Source organism: Stegostoma tigrinum, chromosome 1, assembly GCF_030684315.1.
Source record: "Stegostoma tigrinum isolate sSteTig4 chromosome 1, sSteTig4.hap1, whole genome shotgun sequence".
In the NCBI taxonomy this organism is placed as follows: Eukaryota; Metazoa; Chordata; class Chondrichthyes; order Orectolobiformes; family Stegostomatidae; genus Stegostoma; species Stegostoma tigrinum.
The window spans coordinates 171,132,983-171,152,626 of record NC_081354.1 but is presented as its reverse complement, the minus strand read 5'-3'; the positions used below and the strand labels follow the sequence as shown (position 1 = coordinate 171,152,626).

The following is a 19,644-nucleotide window of genomic DNA, read 5'->3' as shown; positions in this document are numbered from 1 at the left end:
AATGTCACATCTGAATAATTTTATCAATAACATCCCAGAAATTGAATTCAGGTTTGAAACTTCAAAAGAGCTTATTACTTATCCTTTACAGTCAGCTTCTGGTAGAACTTGTGAATGCACCTGCACAGACGTAGGGAAGGCGTTTTGACTTGATGGAAAGATCAAATTAGATAAAGCCACTCCTACAATGCATTAACAGACCCTTCCAACGAGTGATGCAGACCGTAATCCCAAACTAAACTACTCCCATCTGCCTGTGCTTGGCCCAAGTCCCTCCAAACATTTTTAGTTCGTGTACTTATCCGAGTGTTGTTTAAAAGTTGTAACTGTGCCCATATCCACCGCTTCCTCTGAAAGCTCATTCCACATGTGAACCACTGTCTGTGTAAAAACAGTTGCCCCTCATGTATTTTTTAAATCTTTCTCATCTCACCTTAAAAATATGCCCCCTGGTCTTGAAATCTCCACATCAAAGGAAAAGACACATGCCATTCAACCTTATCTATACACCTCATCAGTTTGTAAACCTCCGTAAGGTCTCCTCTCAACCTTCTGTGGTTCAGTGGGTGAAGTTGAATGGGAGGATGCTGAGGTGTAGCCTCGCGCTGGGTTTGACCAGATGGGGCCAAATGGCCAGCTTCTGTTCTGTAAACGCAATGAAGAGAGATTAGTTCATCAGTTTTTTTTAAACTGTGTTTCAGGTGCTTTCTTTCCATCTATCAAGCCCTCTGACGTGGTTTTTAAGGTGATATTCTGGCTGGGTTATTTCAACAGCTGCATCAATCCCATCATCTACCCATGCTCAAGCAAAGAGTTCAAACGGGCCTTCATCAGGCTGCTCAAGTGCCAGTGTCGGAAGAGGCGACGACCACCCTGGCGGATGTACGCACACCGTGACTGGAGGTCGTCTACCTACAGTTCGGAGCGTGGCTCCGAGGCTGATGTGCTGAGCAGGTCCATTGGGAGTTGCAGGACATTGTCAGTGAACAGTTCCTTCGCGCTGAGCCAAAGGCACCGAGGAAGCAGCACCAGCGAGGGCATCGGCGGAGGCAGTGGTGCCAGTCGGACACTCAGTCTTCACGGCTGGAAATTCTTCCCGTCCTTGTCCAAATCGCCCTTCCAACTCCGTGAGAAAATGAACAACCTCTCCAACAAAATCCGAATGGGACAGCACAGGCCCTGCGCGTCAGCTGCCAGTAAGGTAGACATTGTCCCAGTGGAGTCCATCTCCATTGGAGTATGCCAGGAATTCAAAGAGAACACCGCTTATCAAATATACGAAGTCACTGACTGTTTTGGACTGAAAGAGACAGATATTTAAGGTGGGAGTCAGGAAGGACTGAGATATATGTTCTGTAACTGTGTTTGTCATGGATTGTTGTTGTGTTTACATTGCCAACTTTAGCGAGAGTGACAAAGATTGTTTTTCAAGTACGGGGCCAGGAATTTCCTGGAGCTTGCCCTCTGTTGGCGCCCCCACATTCTTCAAGAGTCTAACCCGATCACCCACTTACCTCCCTTCAGGGACCCTCTGCATTCAGTCGCAATAACAACCACAGAAGAGCAACGAAACCCCAGGTAGACAATGTAAACAGGGTATCCTACAAACTCCTGCTGAACTTAGGGAGCTGCTCAAACGCATCCATGAGAAATATCCCGGCTACAGTGTCCAACATGTGAGCATGGGGCAGGGGAAGTATCCCAGTTCATTTATTTATTGATGTCCTCACTCTGATTCCACCTGTGCTCGGCCACACAAATTTAGCTCGATGTCAGGGACTAAAACCTCCCCAGCTAATAACAATGACTGCTTTATTCTTTTTTCATTCATTCTTGGGATTTATTACTCTTCCCTAATTTTGCTTGGGAAGATGGAAGATTCATGTATGATTTGAAATTGGACCCAAGTCACATCACAAGCATTTTCACTAGAGACAGCAGGAGTCTGACTAGAAGAGACAGTTGAAATGAGAGATACTCACATTAAAAAAGGAGAGATGTCTTTAATAAGAATTAAGGCAGATGGGATAGATTTAATAGCTGTACTTTACATGCTTAACATGGGTAAACCTCCTGGTCCCCAGTCCGCTGATATCCTTCCTCTTCAACATAAAATTGATTAAAAAAAAATCTGTTCCCACAGCATTCCATAGGATGGTTAATATAGAAGGTATAGAATTCTAGGAATATTATAGAATTTAATTCTTCCATGTTTTAAGAAATAGCCAGATGTTGCTTTGGAAATTGCTACATAACTATTTAAAATAAAAATTCTTCTGGAATTTTCATTGTTGCATCCTGTGGGATATTTTGAGAAGGAACTGTCTACAGCTCCTTACTACTTAACCTACCCTAATGTAGTTTATGTTGAAGTCATGCTAAATTCCCAGTTGTGTTGGCCAATTGTACTTTACTGAAGACAGGAACCCCATACGAATCGTGACCCTTTAAAGAGAAATAGAGATTTGCGGAGTGCAACAAGTGTCAAAAGTTGCTATCAGAGTCTCCCCCATCTTCTAGTCACGTCACTCTGCCTATTGGAAAGTGCACAGTTATTTCCACACCAATGGCCCTCAGAATTGTGGGTCTTCTCTGTCTTAAAATGTGCAGCAGGCTGCCAAGACTTGCCTCCACTTTGAGGTACCCTCATACTCACTGAACTACCTCAGCAGTGCTGACTCCATCTGGTGAGGTGGAGTCTGTTTCAGTGCTGCGGGTTGTCTGATTTCTCTCATACACAAGAAACTCACCAGCCATTAGACCAGAAGTGTGGCCTCCAGTCATATAGTACCAGCAGGTGTACTACAGAAGTGAGTTGGGTCAAGACACGGAAATAGTCCAGAGATCTGTAAATGTTAAGTTTGGGGAGTTTCCACCCATTGTAATTAATCAAGATGGTAGTGTAAAATTACAAGGAGCAATTGATGGATTAAGTGAATGGGCAAAAATGGAGAATGAATTTCAAGCAGTTGCTTGCTAGAGTAGAACCTGAATGTTAACTGAAAAGACAGAAATGTTGCTGAAACATTTTGTGTTGCACTCAGCAGAACAAACACAATAAAGTCAGATTTCAATAGTCAGCGCTATTGGAGAAAAGTGTGCCAACTTGTTGGCAAGTTGGCTCTGATTAGCTGAGATGTTGCCACAGATATCCACTGTCTGCAAGTAAAAGGAATATGATCAAGCAGCACCTTTTTTTAAATTACCCAGGAGCTAAGGAAACCACCATTTCCCCATTGTTTTCTCCATGGCTATGCCTCAGAGTACAGTGTAGATGTACTACAGTGATAACTGCAGGCAAATTGATGAGGGTTTATAAAAACGTTGATTGTAATCTCTCAAATTTAGCGTGCTATTTGATTAAAATCAAGGAACAGATAGGGTGGATAGAAAATGAAATTGTTTGGACTCTAGGACTAGAGAGGATAGTCTTAAAATGGGAACCAGCCTTTTTGAGAGTGAAATTAAGGGGAGCTGATGGCCTCGTAGTATTATCACTGGACTGTTAATCCAGAGACTTCGGTAATGTTCTGGGAACTGGGTTTGAAACTCACCATGGCTAGTGGAATTTGAATTCAATTTTTTTAAAAATCTGGAATCAAGAGGCTGATGATGACCACGAATTCATTGTCGATTGTTGTAAAAACCTATCTGGTTCACTAATGTCCTTTAGGGAAAGAAACTGCCATCCTTACCTGGTCTGGCCCACATGTGACTCCTGAGCCACAGCAATATGGTTGACTCTCAACTGGGCAATAAATGCTGGTTTAGACAATGCTGCCAACATCCCATGCATAAATTTAAAAAGAAAGAAACATTTCTCCCAGTTATTTATTGTGTGCAGAAGATTGCAATATATTTCTTCAGTTAATGATTATCAATCAACTATGATTTGAGATCGATACATTTTTGTTAACCAAAGATATTCAAGTATATGTGTCAAAGGTGGGAGGTGTAGAACAAGTGGAACTAGTTTAGTTTTGGTTACTTAGTCAGCATGGAGGAGTTGGACCGAATGGTCTGTTCCCATGCTGTATGACTCTATCAGCCATGGTCTCTTTGAATGCAGTGCAGTGGGATGAATGCCCTAGTCCCACTTCTATTCTCTTACGTAGCTTCACCACATTGACAGCAGTATTTTACGACGACAATTCACCACCGCCTTCTCAGGTGCAGCTCAGGATGGGAAGTAAATGTTGGCTTTGTCAACATTGTCCCCATCTAAAGAATGAATCAAGTTTAGATAAGTGAATGATAGAAAGAGTAATTAAGGAATGTGACAAAAATAATTAAGATGTGACCAGGACTATGAGTTTGCATGGAGGATCAGGGCTAACAGAGAGTGGGTAATTAGAATGTCCTGTTTCTGCAAGGTAAGTTGTATCTATGTGCTTCAATGTAAAGAACCTCGCATGAATGGAAATGAGCAGAAAAAGAAAATAGGTTTAGATGAGAGGTCATTTTCAAATGCAGTGTTGATTGGGGTGCATGCTCAGAGAAATGGGACTCCTGCCCCCTGACTTTCTAAGTGTTAATGTTTTGGAAAAAACATGTGTGAAGTAAGAAAATAACCTCTTGAAATATTAGTGATTAATACAGGCAGTTGGCTGCAGTTATTGACAAGTGTGAGAGCTGTCTCTTTGATCACATTTACTCAAACATTCTGTTAATTCTCAGTTGTCTTGATGTCGCACTTTATAAACTGAGCCATGAACATCTTGACAGATCACATAAAATATCACTTTTAATGTTTTAACCAAGGTCTTAATCCCTCATTTCATTTCTTTTAACCCATGTCATTTACAGTTTTATAATGGATTAAAAAAGTTGGCTACTGACTTTGATGAGGCAGCAAAGGTTCATGCAAACATTGTGAAACCAAGCTTACAGAATTGTGATAGGCCCACGAATAGAGTGGATGTGGAGAAGATGTTTTCACTAGTAGGAGATTCTAGGACCTGAGGGCACAGCCTCAGAGTGAAGGGATGACCCTGCAGAGCTGAGTTGAGGAAGAATTTCTTCAACTAGAAGGTGGTGAATCCGTGGAACTTGCCACCACAGAAGGCTATGGAGGCCAAGTCATTGAGTGTATTCAAGACAGAGATAGATTCTTGATAGTAAGGGGATCAAATGTTATGGATAAAAGACAGGACAATGCGGTTGAGAAACCTATCCAACCATGTTCAAATGGTAGAGCAGACTCAGTGGGCCAAATGAGAGATAATGGGACTGCAGATGCTAGAGAATCCAAGATAACAAACTGTGAAGCTGGATGAACACAGCAGGACAAGCAACATCTTAGGAGCATAAAAGCTGAAGTTTCGGGCCTCTCTGATGAAGGGTCTAGGCCCGAAACGTCAGCTTTTGTGCTCCTGAGATGCTGCTTGGCCTGCTGTGTTCATCCAGCTCCACACTTTGTTATCAGTGGGCCAAATGGCCTAATTATGCTCCCACATTTTAATGCACTCTTATGAACTTACTCATATTGCACAAGAGAGTTTAATTTTTCCATAAAGAACAAATGCTTTGCTTCATGCAAAGAAAAAACTGCCATCATGCTTTCTTTTGCATTAATTAGATTTCTTTTCACAGTTTTCCACTTCACCTCATTTGACCACATGCTCATGAGTGGTCAAGATTAGTCAGCAGTACAGGACACTGCACGGCTTTTTGCTTCCGCTGGCCATGCTACACTCACTGGACAGCTATCAGGCATGGGAACACAGGGTGCTTACTTATGTCCTTCTTTAGTCCAGGAGTACAAAGGGCCAAAAGTTACATTCCCTACTGCTAATCAATCTGAAATCAGCCAGGAATGAAAGCGTGGTATTTTAATGTGCGATAACTCCTAATTGAGCATTGCCTCTTCTCTTACTGTGTATGGGCTGCAGTTGATGGATGTGCAGGCCAAGCAGTTTTATTTTGGATGAGTTCCTATTGAGGGCTAACTTCCAATTTAAAACTGAACATGAACAGAGAATGACAATTGCAGGCCTTATAAATCTAAGCAAGCACAGGTCCGTTGGTCTTGCTCAGATGTTGGGAAAGTTTGGTGAGACTGGTTTTTCACAAAGTGAATTTCTGGGTTATGTATAACCTTGAGCTTGTTGAGATTCATTTACAATATTTTGCAATGCTGTTCTTTCATCACAGTGTAAGTATGCAGCTGAGAGTAAATCAGTGTTTACAAGTCTACAACTCCAGATCTGCAGTTAACCTCTGCACCCCACTATATTTAGCAGATAATCTCAAACACAAATACTTCAGTAATGTTCCTATGAGGCAAAAAAAATGAAGAAATGCAAGGAAGCCTGAAGCATTAAAGAGGTATTGCATCTTAGTACAATCAATGGTAGGGACCTTGGGTAGTGTTGTAGAACAGAGGGACCTAGGGGTTAAGGTGCAAAATTCTTTGAAGTTTGCATCACATATAGACATGGTGGTTAGAAAGGCATTTAGCACACTTGCCTTCATTGTTCACTCCTTTGGGTGTAGGAGTAGGAAAGTCATGTTGAGATTGTACAGGACATTAGCGAGGACTCTGCTCAAATACTGTGTCCAATTCTGGTCACCTATTTACAGGAAGGATGTTATTAAGCTGGAGAGAATTCAGAAGAGATTTACCAGGATATTGCTAAGTATGGAAGGTCTGAGTTATAAAGAAAGGCTAGGACTTTTTTCATGGGGGCATAGGAGATTGAGAGGTGACCTTACAGAACTTTATAAAATATTGAGGAGTATAGATTAGGTTATTAGTAGTTGTCTTTTCTGTAGGATGGGGGATTTCAAGGTGAGAAGAGAGAAATTTAAAAAAGACTTGAGGTCCAAATTTTTTACATAGAAAGTGGTTCCCATGTGGAATGAACTTCCTGAGGAAGTGGTGGATGTGGGCATAATTTGGATAAAAGAAATTAAGATAAGAATATAAATAGGAAAGATTTGGAAGGAGCAGGCAGGCGGGACTAGTTCAATTCAGGATAATGTTCAGCATGGACTGTTTGAACCAAAGAGTCTACTTCCATGCTGCATGCTTATATGACTATGACTCTACGTTTTAGCCCATTATTCATCTGATGCTATTTGAGCATCTGAATACCTAAGCCCTGAAATGTTTGTTGCTGTCCCAGGTATTTCATCTCCATAGCTGATCCAGTTGTACCTGTTACCTATGGAATTAGTTAGTTTGTGTGTGTGTGTGTGTGTGTGTGTGTGTGTGTGTGTGTGTGTGTGTGTGTGTGTGTGTGTGTGTGTGTGTGTGTGTGTGTGTGCCACGCACACCAATATGTACTGCCCACTCCTAATTCCCTTGGGAAAGTGGTGGTGAGCTGCCTTCCTGAACCACCACAGCTGACATGATATAGGGTTTGGTCCCAGTGTCAGTCAATGGACAGGAATCAGGTGGTGAATTATTCACTGCAGGATCCCTGGCCTCTGTAGCCATAGAATTTATATGACTAGTCCAGTTCAGTTTCTGACTAATGGTAACCCTCAGAATGTTGAAACTGGGACATTCAATGTCATGGTACTTACGTGGCATGTATGTTATTCTCCACTTATCAACACAAGTCTGGATGTTATCTAGTCTTGCTGCTTCAGTGTCAGGAGTTCTTTTGGATATTGTAAAATCATCAACGATGATCCCACTTTTGGCCTTATGATGGGGAGAAGGAGCAGCCGAGGATAGTTGGAGGTATATCGATGGGAGTTTCCAGGTGAAACTACAGTATCGGTTGTTGGAAACCTCAATGCCACACTTCTTATTCTCTCACAGGCTTTGGATTTGTCTGACTAAGTCAACATTTATTTTGCCCATCCCTAATTGCCCAGGTAAAGACGGTGAGTTGATTTCCTGAACCACTCCAACCTTAGCTAGGTGCATCCAAAATACAGTTAGGAAGGGAGTTCAAGGAGTAATGTCCTTTGGGCACTAGTAATGTACATTACAGAGGCAGCACTATTGTGATAACAAAGATCTTGCCTCCCTTCTCAGAGAGAAGGTTATGGAAACTTCCCCCGACTACCTACAAAAATCACGAGTAGAGCAGGGTTTCACTTAATGGAAGAAAGCCCCCCACTGCTACCACCATGCTCCTACATTATTTACATGAGAAAGAGCAGGCTGCAACCAAATCTCTGCAAGGGAAAATCTCTGAATTTGAATTAAGCAAGACCATGGACATGTTTGAATTAGATCATTCCTTTTTAGGGCTTCCTTTCACCTTCATTGAAGTAATGCAACACAGAGTAAACACAGAAACTGCAAGGGCATCAGAAGATTTGTGACAAGTTCAGATGTAGCTTTCTAAGAACATAAAAAATAGGAGCAGGAGTAGACCCAATGGCATGTTGAGCCTATGCTGCTATTCCATTCAATCATGGGCTTCAACTCCATTCTCCTACCTACTTCTTATGTTCCTTGATCCCCTGAGACACCAAAATCTGTCTATCCCAGCTTCAAATGTAATCAATGACAAGGTCTTCACTAAATTCTGGGGTAGGAAATTCCAAAGATTCACAATCTTTTGAGTTAAGACAGTAGTCCCACTCTCAGTTCTTAGAGGTTACTTAATTTGAAAAAATGTTTCAGATTTCCCAGTTTGGGGGAGCAATGTCCCAGTTTCCCTATCAAACCCCTCCATAACCTTAAATGTTTCAGTGAGATGACCTATCATTCTTCTAAATTTATGGAAAATAACCAACTTGCTCAGCCTCTCATCAGAAGACACAACCCATTCATCCCAAAAACCAATCCTGTGAATCTTCACTGCACTGCCTCCAAAGCAAGTATATCCTTCCTTAAATATAGAAACCAAACTTGCATACTATTTCAGATATGGTCTCGCCAAGGTCGCATACAATTGTAGCAAGACTTCTTCATCTTGCCCTACAATCCCCTTTCAATAGAGGCCTATATGTCATTTGCTTTATTAACTATTTGATTTACATGCATGCAAAGGCCTTCTGTTCCTTTTGTTAGTACACCAAGACTCTCTAAATGTCAACATTTACAAGTATCATACTTTTCAAACAAAAATTCCTCTTTCCTATTCTTGCCTCCAAAGTGAATCTCTTCACATTTCCCTACAATATAATCTGTTTGCTACCTTGTTGCCCATTTGCTTATCCTGTGCATATCTTTTTATCTATAAGTAATAAATAATTGAGGCCTCAGCATTGAGACTTGGAAATATTCTTCCTTAAAATACATTGATGAACCAGATTGGATTTTACAACAATTGAGAATGGTAGTGTGGTTATCATTCAGCCAAACTTCTATTGAATTCAAGTTTTGCCATCTTCCCTGTGGGGTTTGAGCCGATGTTCTCAGAAAGTTAGCCTGAGATTCTGGATTATTAGTCCAATAACATCACCTCTACACGATTGCCTCCCCACCATCACCATCATTAGATGTTTCTACCTAGATTTCCAAAGGCATTCAATCAAGAACCACACAGTTGCTACATAATATAAGAATGTAAGGGGCGATAAATTAACATGGATAGTGGACTGATTAATGGACGAGAAGCATACTGTAAGCACAAATAGCCAATGGTTATCAACAGATGGTTCACTAAAGTCTTTTAAGAAAGATAATTTTCTATTCTTACCTGATGTATCCTGCATATGACTCCCTAGTCTCAGCAAATTTGGTCAACTCTTAACTGTAGTCTGGGCATTCAGGGATGGGCAATAAATGCTGGCCCAGCCAGTGAGGCCTACATCCATGAACAAGTATGGAAAAAGCCGACCCTACAAATTACATCCTCAATGAACGAGTGAGCAGTATCTATGGTTTCTCACATTCCCCCAGTAAAAGTATGCCCCATTCCTTTGTCCCTCATATATTCCATGTCTAAATATTCCCCTTAACCCAATATTTTTGCTCTTTTTGCCACTATACTGACTTTGTGCCAACTCATACCAAAACTATGCCCACTCCCACAATTTTTTGTCCCTACAATTACCACACCAACACAACTAATATTCACTACAGGCAGGTCTCAGGACCCCTGCAGAGATGAGATTTTAAATAAGCTCTACAATGTGAAGTTCTAAATGTCTCTCAAAGATTTCACTCTATTAAAAAAAAATTCATTCTTAAAAATGTATTTGCTGTATCTACATTCCTTCAAATCAATAATGCTTTACATCAGCAAGTATTTCTTCCAATTGCACACTCATCAAATAAGCATTGCAATTCATAGTCCTACATCAAAATTCCATAAAGACTTATAACTGTCAATCAAACTGCCAAATGGCAGGCAGCCTATTATAGTGATAGTAGGAGCTGCTGATGCTGGAGAATCTGAGATAACAAGGTGTGAAGCTGGATGAACACAGCAGGCCAAGCAGCATCAGAGGGGCAGGAAAGCTTGACGTTTCAGGTCGGGACCCTTCATCAGCCTATTATAGTGGATGGGTAAGAAAACAGTCATGTAGCACTAATCTAGTAATCACGTTTATTTTCAAAGATTTGATGGGCAGTACGTTAAATGTTTCAACAAGTGGACAGATCCCTTTGACAAGTCTTCATGGTACTGTAGGCATCTCTTTTCAACATGTGCTTCTGATAGTTTTAATAGTTGATAGAGAGACTTGTTGATCATTCCTGATGACCTAGATGATTATGAACAAGGGTTTTTTAATGCATATATTACACCTAATTTTAACAATTCAAACAGGCATTTCCCCCCTCCCCTACCTCTCCCATCCATCCCCACTGTCCCAGCATGGGCAGATGACCTGCTCTGAATGACACCTTATCTCCACTAGGGATGCCTGATATCTCCAAAGACATGCCAAGACCAGATCCAAAGGGGTATCTTATCTCTCCATAGAAATATGCTGCTCATCCAAAGAAATTGGAAGTTTTGATCTGCTTTTAGCAGGTTTACTCTGCACACTTTGAATCACCAAAACCCCACTTTTAATGGAGAGAGCTGATGACTTAGATGGTCATCTGCCTCCATGAACCAAGTCTACACAATGTCAAAAGACTCTAGCCCTGGGAAATATTGACTTCAGAGGCAGAGTTTGCAATTTCTGGTTTGGGTACTACTTTCACCACAACAGACAGCTTTTCCATCCTTATTAGAACTTGAAGCGTATTGTTCAGACTTCCCTCATAGTAGATGTGTTCTAGTTTGACACTGTTGTTGTCAAAGTTCATGTGGAATTCAAATGCACATTGTACACTATTTCCCAATGATATATTTTTTTCCTATCACTTTATAAATTAACCCTGGCTCAATCCACAGCAGTAAATATGAACAATTTTTGTTTGCTTTATTTCAGATCTCCAACATCTACAGTATTCTGCATTTACTTTAGCTTTATCCCCTTGGATCTTTGAAATATTTCTCTAGGAAACAGTAACAAAACCATACTACCAACTAACCTGTCACACCCCAATTACCAGCTTGACTTCTCCAGTTTATATGAAGATTAAAGTCCCTCACATCTCTGACATTGTCTTTGTTACAAGCGCCAATAATTTCTGTTTTAATACTCTTGTCAATAAATATAATAACTGTGTTTTCTGATCCTTTCTGTCCGTAATCTCCATCTTTTCTGATTCCACTTCCTATTATCTAAGCCATGGTCCTTACTCTCTGATGCATTGTTTCTGTTAGCCTCTATGTCCCTTTCCTATCCTACTCAGTTTTGTCTTTACTCACATCAATATATGTTCTTGTTGCCTTCTTTTATTTCTGGATTTCTGAAAAACACTTCACCCAAAACTTAATTCTCTCTTGCTTATTTTAAACACATGTTCCACCATTCTGATCCTATTTCCTGGTGCACTTTTACATCTAAACCACTTTACTTATTTATCCTTCTTAAAACTATTGCCCTACCCTTTCTCTTTCATTTTTCGAATGAAATGCCTCCCCACCATACCCCACGCCCAGTGTAGTTTGGGTGAAGATCATCCCCAACATTCAGTTCTGTCTTTTCCCCGTACTGCAACAGTGCCCTCTGAATCAAAACATATTTCTTCCACACCAAGCTTTGAGGTATGCATTCAACTCTGATTCAATTTACACTATGCCATTTTGCTTGCAGTTTAGCCAGCTTTTAAATTGTTTGAATACTCGCCAGTTACCAGAGGCTGAAAAAGAAATATGAAAAGCAGCAGCACGTTTCTGCGTTAAATCCTCACATCCACCATTTTCCTGTTCTTTATTGCACTCTGGGCTCTCACTTAGTGTGACCGCAAAACCTGCCTACGTTTATAGAGAAATGAAGAGTTTATAGAGGGCTGGTGACCTGCATCCAGACTAATCACTTTCCTGCTGCTGTAATTAGCATCCATTCAGGTAAAGCTTGCACCGCTTGACAGATAACTGCTACTTTCAGACAGTTTCTGTTAAAGTCGGCTTTTCAACTCATCTGCAGCTGTAAAATCAGAATCAGTTAACCCAAATTGTAGAATTTTAAATTTATCAGAGGAATTTCCACTGCACAAAATGCACCAGTTAGCATTTGTTTGTCATGATATTGAGGCATCATTCATTCTATCCACTCTGTGCTCCCACAAAGCTTAAAGGGGGACAGTGAGAGACATGTTGAAGTTCCAGGATAAGTGGACAATATTAGAAACAGGCTTGTTGTAATATGTTTCGTAAGTTGTATTTTGGATACTGAGTGCTCACATTTTTAAGAAGAATAAGGTTAAACATGCAGGGAGTTCAATCCCTTCTCACTAGTTCTATACAGTCAGTAAAACTCGGTGAAGTTTCACAGCAGATTATTCTGATGTTTACAAACAGATATTTTTGGGCTTGGGACATGATTTGAAAAAAATAAGCCCACATGTATTTAGACATTATCCAGTTTCTATGTTTGTCTGGTCTCTGCACTTTAAGTGCTGGCAGGGCAAGTGAAATGAAATCTACTCCAGTCACTATGTGTAGCATCAACGTAAATGTATTTGTGAAGATTCCCTCTGTTTAATCTTTCTGCAGAAAGAAAACCTTTATGATTCCATTGGAATTTCTGAGGAAATAATTGCAAAGTCACTTACGTTATCATTCAACATAGTCACTCCCGTGTTGGTAAATTATTGTCTGTGTACAACCTCCTTAAGTTATATTGTTATTCCAAGTTTATTATTTTTGTAAGTCTACCAAGCTCCATATTTGATGTTAAATTATATTTTTAAACTGTATTGAAGAAACAGAGTTTAATCTGCATGATTTTCTCCTTTTGAATTGAAAAAATGTTATACTATGTTGCACAAACACACCAATAAAAGGGAATAAATTGCTTAACAAGATCCTTGACTGAAGAGAGTTATGTAGCAGATCCATGACTCACCTCTTAATTCGGAGGAAAGGGACTGAGAGATTTAAGAAAATATTCTGTGATTGCGGTGAATGTTATTCCTGTCTGCCGTAGTGTCTGGCCGTTTCATCCATTTCATATATCCAATATTTTCCAGTGAATGACATGTTAGATATGTCATAGCCCCAGCAAAAACTACTGGAGCTGGAAAATGTCTGGACTGACAAGTGGCAAGTAACATTCATGCCACACAAGTGCCTCGGAATAACGTATCTAGCGATGAAGAACCTAGAAACTAACAATCACCTCTTCACTATCAATGGCATTATCATTGCTAACATCCTGAATATCAATATCCTCCAGTATCTTTGGTGTTACCATTTACCAGAAACTGAACGGGACCAGCCACAGAAATAGTGTGTTTGCAAGAGCAGGTCAGAGGCTAGGAATCCTCTGGTGATGAATTCATTCCCGACTTCCCCAAGTGCATTCGCCATCTACAAGGCTCATCAAAAGTCTGATGGTTGGGTGCAACTTGAACCATACTCAAGAAGCCTGCCACCTTCCAGGTAAAGGCAACCCGCTAAATTGGTATCACAAACTCAATGATTCGCTCCCTCCATCACCAATGCACAGTAGCAGCATTATATAAGCAACATTATATAAACAGCATTTTATGATCTACAAAATACACTGCAGAAATTCGCCAAAGATCCTAAGACAGCACCACTTCTACATAGAAGGATAAGGGCAGCAGCTACCTGGAAAATCCACCACTGCAAAGATCCCTCCCGAGCCACTCATCATTCTGACTTGGACATTTTTGCTGTTCCTTCAGCGTCACTGGATCAAAATCCTGGAATTCCCTCCCTCATGTCATTGTGGCTGGACTTAAACCAAGTGTATGTAGCAATGCAAGAATGCAGCTTACCACCACGTTCTCATGGGTGAGTCGGGATGGGGCAGTAAATGCTGGCCCAGCCTGCGGAACCCTCATCCCATGAGTGAATGAGAACAACTTGACATTCTGATGGTGCCAGATTCTTAGCCTGGTTCTGTCTCAGTGTGACCCATGACCCTGTTCTTCAACTTGCAATGCTTAGCAGTTACATAAATTCAACCCAACTCTCTTAATCCGTGCTCACTAGTACAATTCCAAAAAGAATAGCAATTACTGGGACTCTGAGAACACAGCACCATCAGAAGAAGATGGGGAAAGAGGGAAAACCAAGAGTGTAGGTATTTTCAGGGTCGTGTGAAGGGAAACTTTCCTTTCTGAATAAGGAAGAAGGAAAATGCCAATATACCTGCATGTGTTGGGTGGAAAAAAAGGCACATAACAACAACTTTCACTTATATAATACCTCTAATATAGTATAATATTACAAGATGTTTCACCAAAGCACAATCAGACCGAAATTAATTCCAATTTAAGACACAGTACAATAGGTGACTAAAAGCTTTGTTGAAGAGCCATGAGTGTCCTAATGGAGAATACCAGCTGGAAGAATTCCCAGTAATGCAGCATCAGTGGGCGGCAAGAGCTGGCTTTTCGCATGGCGGTGGCGGTAGCCTCCTGGGTGCCCTAGTGATTGGAGTCCTGCCTGCGCCATTGTCGGGATGGGGCTTGGAACTCTGAGATCTGGGCTCTTGCTTACCTTTTGGCTCTGTTAAAAACTTCTAATTCTGGCATTTGTAACTAAATGGGCGCCAGCGAATGGTGACTCTGTGCACGTTTCACTGTTCTTATGTATCCCTATACTTAGTATTATGTGATAAATAAATCTAAATCTAAATCTGTGCGAAATTCTGGAGCCTAACATATAGGCAGTTAACGGCATGGCCAGCAATAATGGACCGAAGGCAGTAGGGATTACACAAGAAATCACAGCTAGAGATATGGATCTGGAAGAGGATGTGGAGATAAGGGCCATTGAGAAAGTTGAAGTTTAAAGTTAAGGCATAGTTGAACCAGGAGATCATTAGAGTGTGTGAATGACGTTTGACTGGGCTCTGAAGATGGAATAAGTTCAAATACAGGCAGTTAAAATCCCTTACAGAGAACTGACAGGATTTGTAGCTCTGCTGGCATGGTGCTGGTTGGGGACTTCCAGGAATATTTTATAACGTAGTGTGTCCTCCAAGTGAGCAAAGCCATAGGAAATGCAAATGAAAAACACTGTGAAGTTGATACCTCTGCTAACCTAAGCAGAGATAGCCTGAAGTTAGAGACCTGTGTGTAAACATACTCAAAAACAGACAGTCGTACTTGGACTGACATATCTGTACATGTATATACAAACCTTTGCAGGTATTAAAGACACTTACATGAATTATAGACTATTCTCTGATAATGGTTGGCAATTTAAGGAGGGGTCCACAATGGGCAAGTGATCCTTTGCTGAGTTTTGATGTTTGCTAAAGCAAGCCAATCCCAGATACCTAGCTGCCATAGATACAAACATGCACTTGCAAGCATACTACAGACATGATATTGTGTACAGATACATTCTAACTCATGTACGAACACAATCTCTGCCAATTCAGTGGTATGCAATGAAACCAGCTATTCCCAAGTATCTGCATATATCTATATATTAGGGCAAGCTAATGGGGCTAAAGGTAGCTAAGTCTCCTGGCCCTTATGGAATGCATCCCAGGCTACTAAAAGAGATGGCGGGGGAAATAGCAAATGCTCTCATGGTAATTTACCAAAATTCACTGAATTTTAGTGTGGTTCCGGCAGTTTGGAAAATAGCAAATGTGACACCACTATTTAAAAATGAGGTAGACAAAAGATAGACTATAGGCATGAGAGATAATGGGAACTGCAGATGCTGGAGAATCCGAGATAACAAAGTATGGAGCTGGATGGACATAGAGGCCAAGCAGCATCTTAGGAGCACAAAAGCTGACGTTTCAGGCCTAGACCGTTAAAGGGTCTAGGCCCGAAATGTCAGCTTTTGTGCTCCTAAGATGCTGCTTGGCCTGCTGTGTTCGTCCAGCTCCACACTTTGTTATCATAGACTATAGGCACGTTAGCATAACTTCTGTAGTGGGGAAAATGCTTGAATGTATCAACAAGGAAGAAATAGTAAGACATTTGGATAGAAATTGTCCCATCAGGCAGATGCAGCCTGTGTTCATGAAAGACAGGTTATGTTTAACCAACTCAAAAAACAAAGAACAAAGAAAATTACAGCACAGGAACAGGCCCTTCGGCCCTCCAACCCTGCGCCGATCAAGATCCTCTGTCTAACCTGTCATCTATTTTCTAAGGGTCTGTGTCCATTTGCTCCCTGCCCATCCATGTACCTGTCCAAATATATCGTAAAAGACGCTAACATGTCTGCGTCTACCACCTCCGCTGGCAACACGTTCCAGGCACCCACCATCGTCTGTGTAAAGAACTTTACACGCGTATCTCCCTTAAACTTTCCTCCTCTCACTTTGAACTCATGACCCCCAGTAATTGAGTCCCCAACTCTGGGAAAAAGCTTCTTGCTATCCACACTGTCTATACCCCTAATGATTTTGTAGACCTCAATCAGGCCCCCCCTCAATCTCCGTCTTTCTAATGAAAATAATCCTAATCTACTCAACCTCTCTTCATAGCTAGCACCCTCCATACCAGGCAACATCCTGGTGAACCTCCTCTGCACCCTCTCCAAAGCATCCACATCCTTTTGGTAATGTGGCAACCAGAACCGTACACAGTACTCCAAATGTGGCCGAACCAAAGTTCTATACAACTGCAACATGACCTACCAACTCTTGTACTCAATACCCCATCCGAAAGCATGCCGTATGCCTTCTTGACCACCCTATTGACCTGCGTTGTCACCTTCAGGGAACAATGGACCTGAACACCCAGATCTCTCTGTTCATCAATTTTCCCTAGGACTTTTCCATTTACTATATAGTTCGCCCTTGAATTTGATCTTCCAAAATGCATCACCTCGCATTTGCCCGGATTGAACTCCATCTGCCATTTATCTGCCCAACTCTCCAGTCTATCTATATTTTGCTGTAATCTCTGACAGTCCTCTTCACTATCTGCTATTTCACCAATCTTCGTGTCATCTGCAAACTTGCTGATCAGACCACCTACACCTTCCTCCAAATCATTTACATATATCACAAAAAACAGTGGTCCCAGTTCAGATCCCTGTGGAACACCACTGGTCACAGGTCTCCAATTTGAGAAACTCCCTTCTACTACTACTGTTCTACTAATTCTGTCTCCTGTTGCCTGCCAGTTTTTTATCCAACTAGCTAGGACCCCCTGGACCCCGTGTGACTTCACTTTCTCCATCAGCCTGCCATGGGGAACCTTATCAAATGCCTTACTGAAGTCCATGAACTCACTAGAATTCTTTGAGGATGTTACGAGCATCGTGGACAATGGAGAACCAGTGGACATGCTATCTCTGGATTTCCAGAAAGCATTCAATAAGATGCCACAAAAAAAGGCGACTGCATAAAATAAATGTGCATGGTGTTATGGGTAATGTATTAGCATGGATAGAAAATTGACTAACTAATACAAAGCAAAGAGTGTGGATAAATGGGCGTTTTTCTGGTCGGCAATCGGTGGGTAATAGTGCTCCTCGGGGATCAGTGTTGGGACTGTGGTTGTTTACAATTTACATAGACGATTTAGAGTTCGGGACCAAGTGTAGTGTGTCAGTGTTCACAGATGACACTAAAATAAATGGCAGAGCAAAGTGTGCAGAGGAGACTGAAAATCTGCAGCAGGAGTAGTGAGTAGGCAAGGGTCTGGCAGATGGAGTACAATTTTGGTAAATATGGATCATTCATTTTGGTAGGAATAACTGCAAAATGAAATATTATTTAAATGGTGAAAAATTGCAGCATGCTGCTGTGCAGTGGGATGTGGGTGTCCTTGTGCATGAATCACAAACATTTGGCTTGCAGGTGCAGCAGGTCATTAAGAAGGTAAATGGAATATTATCATTCATTGCGAGAGGGATGAGGTATAAAAACAGGGAGGTTATGCTGCAGCTGTGCAGCGTGCTGGAGTACTGTGTGCAGTTTTGGGACCCTTGAAAAAGTATGTGCTCAAACTGGAGGGGGTGCAGAGGATGTTCACTAGGCTGATTGCAAATTGAGAAGGTTGGCATATGAGGAGAGATTGAGTAGCCTGGGACTATACTCACTGGAATTTAAAAGAATGAGGGGACATCCTATAGAAACTTATAAAATTGTGAAGGTAATAGGTAAGATAGAAGCAGCGAGGTTGTTTCCACTGGCTGGTGAAACGAGAGCATCAGAGCATAGTCTCAAAATAAACTCTCAAAATAGCCTTCATTATAAACTCTATCCAATGGTTGGGGTTTGGGACAATATTCATGCTGGAATAATATGGAACTGATTTAAGACTGAGTTGAGGAGGAATATCTTCACCCAGAGATTTGTGAATCAATGGAATTCCCTGCCTAGTGAAGCAGTTGGGGCCACCCCATTGAATGTTTTTCAGATTTTTGAACAGTAAAGGAGTTAAGTGTGATGGTGAGCAGGCAGGTAAGTGGAGCTGAGTCCAAAAAAGATTAGCCATGATTTTATTGAACGGAGGGGCAGTCTCAATGGGCCACATGGCCTACTCCTGCTCTGATTTATTATGATCTTATAGGTAAATAATTAAAACCATTCTAGTTTTCTGCTTTAATCTTCACACTTTCTAAAACCCTGAGGAAAGCTGAAAACATTGAATAAAAATCAGAACGCAGAACATGAAGATCACATGCACTTTGACTTCTGATCAATTGTTTTTTTATTCTGAAATAAAAATAAGCCTTCAAATGTCTAATCTTGCAATCACAAATGGAGACATGATGATGGCACATCAAACCTCTGCAACCTAACTTATGGGGCAAGGCAAAGATGTGTTTTGTGTGAAGAAACGGTATATTGAGCCTGAAACATTAATTCTTTTTCTGTCTCCACAGATGCTGCCAGACCAGCTGAATTTTTCAGCACTTTCCATTTTTATTTCTTCTTTGTATGATTCCTGAGGCCTTCATTATAAGCTCGCTAACCAATGGTTGGGGTTTGGGACATTCATACTGGAATAATATGGAAAATATCTTTGTAGACTGCTGTTTCATCAATACACAACCAATGCCTCATGCTAAAAGCTTCAACTGTGTCACACATCACCCTCTGTCCTCAGTTGTTTCTGATATCTTCAAGACGATTGTGACTTGAAAGTCCTCAAGTCCCCTGGATCGAATGTACAGCAGTTTCCCTTTGTCACATAGCCAAAGGAGGACAGACATTTTCAGCGAAATGACCTTTCCCACACAGTCTGCTCGGGTCACCAGAAATTTAAATTTT

The 19,644-nt window shown here is 41.1% G+C and overlaps 1 protein-coding gene across 2 annotated transcripts in view; it reads left to right on the top strand.

The window, feature by feature from the left end:
* adra1d (adrenoceptor alpha 1D) overlaps positions 1-19,358 on the top strand; it is an 80,207-nt gene extending 60,849 nt beyond the window's left edge. Inside the window, exons 2-3 of one of the 2 annotated variants that reach the window (XM_048540669.2) lie at positions 702-1,322; positions 19,257-19,352. In XM_048540669.2, coding sequence (XP_048396626.1) covers positions 702-1,321 — 620 coding nt within the window. In that variant the 3' untranslated portion in view covers position 1,322; positions 19,257-19,352. Of the gene's footprint in view, positions 1-701; positions 1,323-19,256 lie in introns of both variants that reach the window. The other variant, XM_059650308.1, reaches the window with a different exon arrangement.
* The last annotated feature ends 286 nt before the right edge of the window (positions 19,359-19,644 follow it).